General features: G+C 45.8%; 1 protein-coding gene across 23 annotated transcripts in view; it reads left to right on the top strand.

Moving 5' to 3' along the window:
• The window catches only part of EIF4G3 (eukaryotic translation initiation factor 4 gamma 3), a 148,803-nt gene that overhangs the window by 97,991 nt on the left and 38,473 nt on the right, over positions 1-12,339 (top strand). For 17 of the 23 annotated variants that reach the window (XR_015808444.1, XM_088178873.1, XM_088178865.1 and 14 more), the window contains 4 exons: positions 68-925; positions 7,673-7,761; positions 9,337-9,586; positions 11,881-12,038. Coding sequence is in view for 22 of the 23 variants with exons in the window: in XM_088178873.1 (XP_088034999.1) it covers positions 68-925; positions 7,673-7,761; positions 9,337-9,586; positions 11,881-12,038 (1,355 nt within the window). In the remaining variant the exon portion in view is untranslated. The remainder of the gene's footprint in view (positions 1-67; positions 926-7,672; positions 7,762-9,336; positions 9,587-11,880; positions 12,039-12,339) is intronic. The other 6 variants (XM_088178874.1, XM_088178864.1, XM_088178863.1 and 3 more) reach the window with 1 other exon arrangement.

Raw genomic sequence — 12,339 nt, 5'->3', positions numbered from 1 at the left:
GCCAAGGCACCAGGCATGAACAAGGAGTTGCCTTGCTGTTGATAATGGGTTTTTTCTCCTTTCCCAGAAGAGAAGCCAAAACCAGATCCAGTATTAAAACCACCTTCTCCAGTCCTCAGACCAGAACCTACAGGGGAGAAGAAAGATCAAGCTGGGCAGATGAGCGAGGCCCCCACCTCAGTGGAAACCCCACCAGAACTTCCTCGTGCTCCGTCGCCGGCCCCGGCCACTCCTGTCGCAGCTGTCGCCACGGCTGCCATTGCTGTCACCGTGTCCAGTAAAGCCCCGCCCGCGGCCGAGCCAGAGGACAAATGTGAACTGGCCTCCCCCGTAGAGGAGGCAATGCCTACACCCAGTGCCACAGGCTGCCCGGAGCCCGCGGCCCCTGCTGCGGAGGAGGAGCCCGGACCCGAGGTGTGCACAGAGCCTAGCAGTGCAGTAGCATCACCCCGTGACACCCCGGTGACGGTGACGGCCGGGCCCGGGGTCATCGACGACACGAGCAATGCCAGGGCCGCGGGGGCCGAGCCTGTGGCAGAGGTGGCCCAGGCGGAAACTGCAGCGTTGACTGTGGAGTTGGAACCCACCGAGGCCCCCCCAGCGGGGGTGGAGAGCGCTCCATCACCTCCCAGTGCTCCTCTGGCTGCTCCTTCTCCTCCTCCCACCCCACCACCCACCCCGCCGCCCCCAGCCCCTCCGCTCTCTGTAGCTGCTGGTACCACTCCAACTCCTTCTCCACCTCCTCTCCCGTCTCCGAGTGCCCTCCCTGTTGTCCAGGGAGATTTAGAAGGAGAGGAAAGCACAAGAACTACTCTTAGCGAAGAGGTAAAAGATACTGAGAAGAAGGAAGAGACAGAAGCAGATGGGCAACTGGAGGAGAGCCAGGAGGCTCTGAGTGTGAACTCGAGCAAGAGTCCTGTCCCAGGTAAGTGCTGGGCTCTGTAGGTTTGTGTGGTGAACTGCAGGATGAAGGAAAGGGGCTTTTTCTTCTTCCAACAAATGTTTCTGTTTCTATCTGCAAAAGAAAAAAGCCTGGTGGTGCTGTGTGGCTGCTGTGATTGTGAAATGCTGATCTTCGTTGGAAGGGATAGAAATCCCTCCTGGTTGTTAATTGGTCACTGACATGGATGTGTGTCCCAGGCTGGGGTGGGCTTATGCTTTCAGGGCTGGTGGAGGGGGAGTGCAGAGCACACTACTCTTCATGGAATTCCAAAATGGTTTGGATTGGAGGGACCTTAAATCCTATCCAGTGCCATCCCCTGCCATGGGCAAGGACACCTTCCACTATCCCAGTCCAAGCCCCAGTGTCCAACCTGGCCTTGGCCATTTCCAGGGACTGGGCGGCCACAGGTGAGTGGTCGGTCCAAGGGCCTGTTACTCTGGATAAGGGACCCTGAAGCTCTTGGAATGAAGCCTTTGAGCCAGCAATTTCCAGAACTGCTGGAGTGGGGTCTTTCCCAGCTGTAGAAATGTTCCCAGATGTAGAAGTGTTCCCAGATGTGGGAAAATTAAATGGACCATTCACACTCACCCAGACAACTGACAACCAGAGTCACACCTCATTGTCACCTCAGTGTCACACACATCTACCTGCCCAGCCTTGTTAGTGATGCTTCTGCTTTTCATTTGCATAAGTCACATGTAATAAAAATGTACAATTTACAATTTTAAATTTAAATTCTGCAGTTTGCAGTTTAAAACTCATTAAAATTGCAATTTCTGCAGCTGCCTTTTAAAATCCAGCCTTTTTTTCCAGGTGTTGTTGCCTGCATCTCTGGTTTGGCACTGTGGTTTTAACACACTGTATTTCCTATGGAAACTGGACAATGGCTTTTTTTGAAGGACTTCTTGGAGATCAGATTGTGAAAAAAGAAGTTAAATTATCAATTCCTTGTATTTGCTGCTGGAGGGATGTAATGGGGGCTAAATTCGCACCCAGCAGTGTTAAAGCATTTCACATGTTGCATTTTCTGTGTCCTGTTCTGCAGTTATTTCAATTCCTTGGAACTTAGTGAAGCTTGGACAAAGAGGACAAACAGTTGGTTGTGATTGGGATCTTGTTGGTTTCATTTTGCTAAAGTAACATTTCATATAGGGATTTTTATTTTTTTTTTTTTTTTTTTTTTTTTTTTTTTTTTTTTTTTTTTTTTTTTTAGTTTTTCCTTGATAGATGGGAAATGGGCTCAAAAATCTCAGGCTCTGTTCTTAAATGCACTGAAAGGTTGAGGTTGGCCCTGTTCCATGTTTTTGTGATGCTCAATATGCTGATTTTAAAATCCAGTATCTACAGATGAGAAAAAAGATCTCTTTACTACAGCAACCATGAGGATTTTTTCCTTTTAATCTTCTTCTATTTATATTTCACTCAGGTCATTTCTCTGCTCTGGCACTTGCTGTTCTTCCAATCTGAGATTCTTCGTAACCCAAATTAATTTCCTTACAAAGGAGAGGAGAAATGGGACTCTGTAAATAAGGTTTTGCACAGGCAGGTTCCAGCTTGCACTGTTATTGCTGGCTTTGTAATGGCCTGTAGTTTAAATTAAAAAAAAAACGAAACAGAAAAAAAAACTTAAAAGCTTGCAGTGTTTGGGCTTTTAATTATGCAGAAGATTAATTTTAATGCTGTAATGTCGTTATGCTCCAGAGCACACATTAGCCAAGCCATTGGCTTTGGCAACATGGAAACAAGGAGTTCTCAAGTCATGTAAAAGATGACTTAAAACTCAGATTTCTATTAAAAGCTCAGGGCTTCAAAGAAAGCACAAAGCTCTCCAAGTGGTTTTTTGTGCTTTACCCCTGATTTAATAATCTCAAATTATTGCATTTCTCTGCCAGCCTTCTTTTCAGCAATAATTTTCCAGTTCTTTCTTGGAGAGAGGAAGAGAGATTGAAATAACATCATCTGAGGTTGCCTGCTAATTCAGGAAAGAGTAACAGCGTGTCTGCCATATAAGTTGGAAAATCCAGATGCTGACCCTCAGGAGCAAGGAGAAAGGGTTATATTGTTGTGTTTTTCTTGGACTAAAGGCTGAGAGACTTTTTATGATCTCTGGAGTTAGAATTAAACCTGGGATAAGGGAAACTTCTCAAGCACGTGCTGGTAGCTGTGAGCTCTGTGACTTTGAGCAATATTTCTTTGGGGTTTTCAGCAGAATAGTGTTTTTATTACAGAGCAGCTTGGCCACAAATTGTCCCCCTGCTTTTCCTTTAAAGGGAGCCGAGCTAGGCTGGCTGGGAGACAGTGCTGGAACCTCCTGGGATAAGCTCATTCCTGCAGCAGTTCCTCCTGCATGTCCTTTTCATAGCTATAACCTGGCCTGCCTGATTTTGGGAATGGGACCTTCATCTCCTCCTCCCTGAGCTGCTGGGGCAGCATTGCTGAGGCTCCCAGGTGGATCCCGGATTTTGCGCTGGAGGTGGCAGCTTTTTGGGGATGAGCAAAGGGATTTGTTCCTGCAGTGTTTTACAGGACACACTTTCTGTCCAACAGTCGGAGAAACCAGACTTGGATTTTTTGCTCTTTCGAGCTCTGTGGTGAGAAAGAAAATATATTCAGATCCTTAAACGTTTTTATCCTGCAGCAGTTCTTTTTTTACAGCTCAAGGAAATTACTTTGTCAGTGTTTACAGGGAGAGGCCAGAGTTGAGTTGATTCTGTGGGCATCCAGGGCAACCTCCACTTCTCCTTTTCTATTTGCATTAGGTCTCTACCAGATTTCCAAGGTCAGGGGATTCTACTGGAACACCCTTGCTGTATTTTACACTGAATTCTGCCTACTCTGAACACCTTCACAGCAAAGTTGGCAGCTTTAATGGTTCAGTCTCTGTGTCTGTGAGTCACAGGATCATCATTCTCTGCTCGTCAGCATCACTGGTTGTGATGAAATGGGGCAGATTTGGTTTCAGAGCATTAAACCTATGATCAGAGCAGGATGTTGTAGCCAGGGGTGGTTTCTTGCTGCTGACCATGTCTCCTGGTCTGAGCTTCTCCCCAAAGGGGACACATTCCCCTTGTTCTCAGGGCACAGGTTGCATTCCTTCCTCCTCAGGAATTTTTGCCTGGAGTTTTTAGGACAGTCAGAGCTGTTATCTGCAAGGGGCAAGAGCACATGCTTTTTAAAAAAAGTAATTCCTACTCATCTACTCTACAAGGAGAAAAATAGATTATCAAGACAGGACCTGGGCACTCTAATCCACACTAAAAACATCCTTCTGGCTAAAAGTCATCAGCAGCTGTTGCTTTTTATTAAATTCTGGGGTTTCTGTAGCTACAGTGAGCACTTTCCAGGCAGCAAAGCAGGACAAGTGTTGGTGGTGGAGCGGAATTTCTGCAGAAGGTGCCGCCAGAGACCTAAGGCCTTTGATGTCACCATTCTATCATGGCTATTACAAGAAGCAAAGAGGAAAACAAGAAACTGATATGTGTCCCAGACAGAACTCCTTGGAACACAGGAAGTCAAAAGAACTTAATACACATGGAATTCAAAGGGCTGTTTCTTGCAGAGCTCGTTTATGAGACATTTTTCTGTATTAAGTAACACAACTGTGGTGAGTCCTGGAGTTTCTGAGTTGGGGAGGCTGTAACGAAGAACTTGGGCTGTAGTTGGAAGTACCTTGGAGAAATTTATCCAGCACCAAACCCTGGAGAGGCAGAAACATAAATCAGGTGTCGCCTTTTCCTTGATTTGCTGCCATAACCACTGGAATATATTTGCTTTTCCATGAGCTAGAAGGCGATGGTGAATCTTTGCTTTGGTCTTTCATGGTATGTTGGATAATAAAATAAAAATATAAAAGCTGGTATTAATTTAGGCTTCACAGTTGGCACCGCATCAGAGAGGAGAGGCCTCATGTCCTATTGGATGGCCATGAGCTCACGGGTGGGTAAATCCTGTGGGAAGATATTCCACAGAGGAACGTGACAGAGCTGGAGAAGTGGGCTGAGCGAGCGTTGGGCCTGCTGAGCAGATCCCTGCAGTGATGGGGTTATCACTGGGAGTGGTGTCCGGGATAGTCTGGAATTAAGGGTTTGTTCCTCTTTCCAGTCCTAAAGTAAATCTGTGTTGTCACTGCTGTTATCTCCCTTGTCTCTGTAAGCAGTGATAAGAGCTCAGAGTGTTGGTTCTGATTTCTGGTGTTCCTTCTCCAGAGGAAAGAAATTAGCTGAAAAAAAGGTCTGGAAGTGTGAATATTGGCAAAAATAAACCTACATTTGGGCAGGAATTAAATTATTGGAGAGCACATGAAGTTGCCCAACTTGGGGACAGGAAAACGGAAAAGAAGACCAGAAGCATCTGGAGTTGTCCCTCTCCAAGAGCCAAACTGGAGACATTACTTTGTATTTCCCTACAGCCTCACAGATGAAGCTCCATCTCTGGATGAATAACACCATTGTCCTGTTGGATTTGGGGTTTGGGAAGGTTGGCACCCAAACTCACGTCAGCACAAATTCTCCTTTAAGCTCCTGCAGCAGAAATGTGAACTTGACAGAAAAGAAGAAATCTGGTGTCTGCTATTTTAAGAGGGGTGGGAAATTGAGCAACGTCTCTGGAGATCTCTGGAGATCCATCCCAGGCAGCTCCACAACATGGTCGGGGTTTGCTCTGGCTGCAGAACCTCCGGGCTGATGAAAGTCATGGGATTAAGGCAGGACTTATTTGGGAGGCTTGGCAGGATTGCAGCCTCTACAGAGCTTACTTTTGCCAAAAAAAGGTGGAAAAAATGTATATTTGAGCAGCAGTAGTGTTCACATCCTGACAGCTGAGGAAGGAAACACCCCGCACCTTTGCCAGCCCTAAATCCATGACCCTTGAGTTTATTTCAGTGCAGTTAAAAATGAAACGTTATTTTACGCTGTAGATGGTTTCCATGGTTTGAGTTTGAGGGGAGTGAAGTTCTGTCAGATTAAAAACTTTGGGATTGATCAGTTAAACTACTTGGCTGTGGCAAAATTGAGGTTGTGGTTTTACAGACCTAATCCCTTCTTGGAGAAATCCCTGAAAATGTGCAAGTGACATCACCAAACAAGGAGACTGAAAACAGCTCTTTGAAAAGTGCTCAGTTTTCACTGAATTTGTAGCAGATTTTGTGATGGAGGGAACTGGGGAGCCTGGCTTAGATCTGTGCTTTGCTGAATTCCAGAAATTACCACATTCAAGGACACTGATCATTCCCAGTCCTGGTTTTACCCCTGGATAGTGGGAATAACTGGGCTGTTCTTGCTGAGGTGCTGGGAGCTGCCAGGACCAGCAGTGAAGGAAGCTGGGAGATCCCAGTTGTGAGAGACAAAGCCATGCTGCAGTCTGAGCCTGCTGGGCCCTTCCTTTCCCCTCCTTTGAGCCCAGGAAATTCGAGATTTGTGCTGGGGGTCTGCCCTGCCCTTAAAGCCTCTCCCCGAGGAGATGCAGTGGATGGGATGTGCAGGACCTGGAGCTTGGGAGATCTGGGTGATTTTTCCAGCCATTGGTTCTGTGAACAAGAGAGGATGTTTGAATATTTAAATAAGACTTTCCCTTTTTAGTTAACTTTGCTTTTGGGGTGTTCAGCCTGGAGGTAAAAGTCTTCCATCAGTGCCAGTAGCTCCTGTTGCTCTTTGGGCTGGGGCCTGGATGTGGTGATTCCCACGGGAATCTGCAGAGTGTCTGCAGGTCCGTGGTCACCCTCCAAACAGGCAAACACTCTGGAGAAGCCATGGAAGCTCATATGTATCCTTTGGGGTAGTGGGAATGCAGTGAATCCCATTTGCTCCATACCCCTAGGAACAGAGTTGGTTTCTATTGACTCTTCTTATTTATCCGTAGTGAAGAACCTTTCAAAATTGTATTTTATTGTGATAAAGGAAATGCACACTGGGTTTTTCCACAGTATCTGCTGGAAACCAAAGGCCGGAGCTGTAAATCTGTTTGCAGTAAACTTCAGTCACAAAATCAGTCCCATTTGCACTCTGTTAACTGGGCATGTGTGCCCAGATCTGAATTTAAGCTGGGAGCAGTTACCAGAAATTAGGAGCAGATTGGATTAATGGGTTTGTCTCCTCTTCATACAGTGTGTGTGGTTTCTTCTACCCTTTAGGGGGAAAACATGACTGGAGTAAATCAGCGCTGATCTTGGAAATACTCGTGGTGTTTCCTTTGACTCAGTTGGCCAGGGAGATCATTAATGGTGGAGATACAAACCTGCTTTTGAATTGAAATATAAATCCAGCTCGGAGCACTGCTGCAGGGTTGAAGGAGTTTTCCTTTTGGATGAGATACTGGAAACTTGGGCTTGCTTATGGTTAATATTATAATGATTTTAGAATTCTTGAGAAAAACATGTTGAGAACAACCTTCTCTCCCAGACAGCACCTACTTGATCTTTCAAAAAGCTTGACTTCCTGAAGGCTTTTTTTCCCTGCGTGATCCTTGTGCTGTTGGCAATGACCTCCTTGCTACCGCAAGTGCCATTCAGAGCTTGAATGAGCAACCTGTAAAATAATTCCTGTGTTTTAATGTCATTCTAATGATTGCTATTGCTGCATTGAAAGCCAAAGTGATTAAATCAAGCTGGATCCTCCACAATGCTGCAACTGCATCGTTTTCCTGTGCCTCAGACCAGCCCCTGAGAGGGAAGCTCACGGCCACATGAGCTTCGTGTCGTTCAGTGTTGGTAACAGATGCACATTTACATTGCAGCCCAAACCGCTGTAGCTGCACCAAAGACCTGGAAGAAACCAAAAGACCGGACCCAAGCCACTGAGGAGGTGACAGAGGCAGAAACAGAGGTGAGAGGGAACCAAAGTCCTGCTTTACTCAAATTTAAAGATGGTGTTCCTCTCTTGAAATTGTACTTTAGAGACATTGCTTTCTCTCATTGTTGTCTCACAGGATCCATGGCAGAGTTTTAGGGAGGAACTCTGCTATTCCTCAGCATCCTTTAGATAACAGGTGTCAGTCTGCTCCCTTTTAAAGCTCTTCAGTTTTCTTTAGGTTTGCCTAATTTAATTACTAGTACAGTCACAGAATCACAGACTAGTTTGGGTTGGAAGGGCCCTTAAAGACTCAGCTCATTCCAACCATTGCCATGGCAAGGGACACCTTCCACTAGAAGGTTCCACTAAACTTCCACCATCCTCCCAGCACTGGTGAACCCCTTTCAGTGAAGGGTGAGGAAAAAGTGGGTTTGGATCCCTCAGCACTGTCCCATTTTGGTCACAGGCCACTGTCCTGACATTGGGAGGTTCTTCTGCGCAGGGATATAATGGCAAAGGATAGTTTTCCTGATGACCAACTGATGGAGAAGCTGACAAAGAAAAATGCTGACATTTTCAGGCAAAACCACCTCAAGAGTGATTAAATTAGTAAAGAAAACCTCCCTGCTGTTCTGGTAGGGATATTACAGCTGGGAGCCGTGCTTAATATCCTAGGTCAATATGGGGTTAGAATTAATCAAAAAGGAAGCAGGAGAGTAAAAATTTAAAAGTTGACTGCCCCAATGTGTGGATAAAAGCTGAGGTTGGCCAGATGTGATGCAGAGCAGGAGAGCAAAGGGTGTCACTGGGGCTGCACCAGTAGGTTCATCCTCCACACTTTCCTCATCCTCTCCTGTAGGTGTCATGTCTCCTGCACCAACTGGCAGTTCCACTGAGGAATTCTTCAGAGAATTCCCTTGAAAAATCTACAAGAAGCGTTTCAGGATGTGGTGCCATCAGGTAGGGAGGCGAAAGGATCAGGAGCCTCCTCCAGAGCATCCTCAATGAAGTTATTCCTTTGTTCATTGCTAAGATGTGCTGGGATTTCTCCCAGGAGAAGCACATTCCAACGCCTCCTTGTCTGAATGCACAATCAGGCTGTGTCCTTGGAGAGCTCTAAAATTAACAGCCAGGGATACTATTAATACTTTTTCTTGAAACCAAGATGCTGGAATTGTGGCTGGATCTCACATTGCCTTCCTTAGTGGGATCTGCTCCAATTGGCAGCAGGCATTTAAAGGAAGGATTCCCTGAAACAAGCATCATGTGCCTTTTATCATCCCTTTATCATGGATGGTAGGAGAAGAGGAAAGCAGAGTTGTCCTTCCAGGCTCATGGCTTAACAGTTCCCTTCATCCAATCCTGTGGGGATTTCATGGGCAATTCTGGGTCTTTCCAGTTGCACCATTAATTATCAGTGGGTTATCCATGGGAATGAGCTGGTAAATCACTCAGTGGCTCAGTGTGGTGTTCCATATCCCTGTGGAAGATGCATTTGCATTCCTGCTGCTCCCAAAAATGCCATGTGAATGCATGAAGAGCCATTTCACATGGATTGAATTTGTCAGGATGTTTCTAACAAAACCTCTGCCTCTGTCCATGCTCCAGCCGAAGGAGGAGGAGGAACCTTCAGGGGACAAAGTACTTGAATCTGACCAGGAGAAAATGAGCCATGGGCTTCAAGCGGAGAGGGAGCCCTCAGAGCTCAAACCAGTGAAAACTGTGGAAGAGAACGGGGAGCAGGAGGCAGAACCAGTGCGAAACGGAGCTGAGAGCGTCTCAGAGGGCGAGGGCACCGACGCCAACTCGGGCTGCACGGAGAGCTCCGGAGAGGGCCCCACGTACCAGTATAAACCAGGTAGGTCCTGCTCCACTCTGCTCTCTGCCTCCCTCCTGTAAGGGCTGCTGACACCCCGTGTGTCACCCTCTGGGTGTTCCCATGGGGGCTGCAAGGGGGTTCAGTGTTCACCATGCACAGCTCTGCCGAGATCTGCAACCCAGCAAGGCCTGAGAGATCTTCCAGGGAGGAAAAAGGGAAAGTTGGTTTTGTCTTGCTGGTCATGGTCAAGAGAAAATCCTTAATTCCTTGAAATTTTTGTGCATTTGGATGGTGGCTACAGCACAGAGGAAAGGGCAGCATTGATTCCTGTGTGATCAACAGCTGGATACCATCCAAGAAATTTCACATAAACCAATATATCTCTGAAATAAGAGGTGGTTAAATAAGAAATGAAAGTGTTCATTGGGTCCTAAATACAAATATGTATGTTCATAAAGATTTAATTTCCTGCCTAAACAGTTGCATGCATCTTCTGATTTCTAAAAAAGTAAGGAAAATAAACAGTTTGTGATTTTCAATCCAGGCTCAGCCCATCTCAGTCCCATTGATTAGGGTATAGGACATCTATAGAGTACTTCTGTTATTTATGAAGACCTAACCTTTTTTGTTATTTATGAAGATTTTGTAATTCATAGACCTGAACCTCAATTAATCCACCTTATTTACCGAGAACTTGAGACCAACTTCTCAGTTGGTCCCAGTTTTTAAGCAATTTCTTATTCAAGTGAAACTTCCTCCAAATAAAGTAGTCATTTTTTTAGGAGACCAGAAATTAAAGAGTATAATAATAATAAGGAAGTACCTGGAGAACCTGGTGGACAAGGAGCACCACTGTTAAGGGACTCCACTGCAGTGGTTACTTCTGCACCACTTTCTGACAAAGACCTTGGTTGCTTCGGTTTTATTAATTCAACACAATCATATCATGGAGGGGAAACACAGAAGCCTCTTGATAGCTCATCACACTCAGGGTACCTGACTAGTTCACTAGCCAAGCACTTCCTGAAGTTAGTCCATAATTCATCAGCTGATGCAGTGGGAAAGCAGCATACATCAGGCTTGTGCAGCTGTCCTCGATTTTGGCTCTACTCTTTTCAGAAAGGGGAATTTCTGCCTTTTGGAGGAATTGTGTGTTTGATCCCTATCTCTCCGTGCATTGTGGGTCCTTCCTGTGAAGCTGCCCAGCTGCTCTTCACATTAAAACAGCTCGCTGAGAGCTTTCCAGGAGAAGGAAGCTACACATAAACTACTTCTTGTTGTTTTGGAGTTTTTCCATGGTAAAGGACAGGTACAGTGGGCAGGCCAGGAGTTCCAGCCAGGATCCAGCCAAACCATTTCTGCACCCCTGTATCCTGAAGCTCTGCAGAAATAAAACTGCTTAAAGAGCTAAAGTTTGCACTTACTTCTGTGTATTTTCATTCCCAGTTACTAAAACCCGTCGTTGGAGCAAGTCCCTGCTTGTGGCTTCTGCAGAGGTGTGGATGGTGAGATCCCAGAGATCCAAAGCTCAGGGTCAGGGAGAAAAATAAAGGAATAATAAATACCTGAAGGGCTGATGAGTGCTGAGTAATGCAGTCTGGCATGAGGGAGATCCAAAGGCAGCATCTCATACAGATGTTTTCCTTCAGATAAAACATGTTTTCTTCCCTAATTTGAAACAAACTGTGTGGTCAGTGCCGTAAATCACATCTCCAGGCCAAGGCCACCAGAGGCTGACTTTCCTTGTGCTAAAGTGGCTGTCAGTTTATGCTGTGATTTGCACCAGGCAAGGTCCTCCATACCCAAAACACCCCCACGAAAAATAGGTGGAAAGTTGTAATTCCCAGATCAGGGCCTGTAGTGTGGCTTCTCTTGTTTCTGCTTGTTATCTCCAACCTGGGTTGTTCACAGTTCCATGGTTTCATATTTTCAAAGGTTTTTGTTCCGTGCTCTGCTGTCCTTGACTTCATGTTTATGACTCCCTTTTACACAAAATGCCCCCCTTTAACTTCTGCACTTTCACACAGAAACAGGGAATTGTCCCCATTCCACTATATCCCACAGGAGAGCAGAAGTCAAAGTTAGATACGTGGGTTAGAACTGGAATTAGTGACCAGGTATGGTTGCTCTGGACCTGGCTCCGTTCCCCGTTATTCATGTCCCTTTAATGTTATGTATGTTGCCTTCCTCTCTCCCTTCAAAATGAAAATTAAATTAAATTGGAATTTCCCAGGCTGGTGTAGCAAGCCTCTTCCCTTTGGATGTACCAGAATCACATCTGGGTGAGCAGAGGGTTTGTTTTCTGTGACTCTCAGGGACTTCTCTCCCTATAGAGCAGTGGAAGCCCCTGGACCCAGAGGGGAAAAAGCAATATGACCGAGAATTCCTGCTGGATATCCAGTTCATGCCTGCCTGTATCCAGAAGCCCGAGGGGCTGCCTCCCATCAGCGACGTGGTGCTCGACAAGGTGAGAGGAGAGCCCATCAAACCGGTACGTGCAAGGTTTTGATATAAATAAAGATCCCTAATGCCTCATTGCTGGGCCATTTTCCTGTCAGGTTTTGGTGGGAAGTGGGACTAGTTGGTCTTATCACAAAATTCTACAAATAGATGTATTGGTGCCTGATGGATGTGCACAGATGATTAAAAACTGAAGCATTTTTGATAGTTTTTATCTAGATTAAGTTATACCAGATTGTTATTAAAATTTGAAATTACCTAGCCATGAAAAGCTGAGGATCCAAGCAAGGCTGGATGGAGAGGCAATGGCTTCTATTAGATCAATTAATTGA

The sequence above is a fragment of the Sturnus vulgaris genome, chromosome 25 (assembly GCF_052056855.1).
Source record: "Sturnus vulgaris isolate bStuVul1 chromosome 25, bStuVul1.hap1, whole genome shotgun sequence".
Classification (NCBI taxonomy): domain Eukaryota; kingdom Metazoa; phylum Chordata; class Aves; order Passeriformes; family Sturnidae; genus Sturnus; species Sturnus vulgaris.
This window is presented reverse-complemented; position numbering and strand designations above follow the sequence as displayed.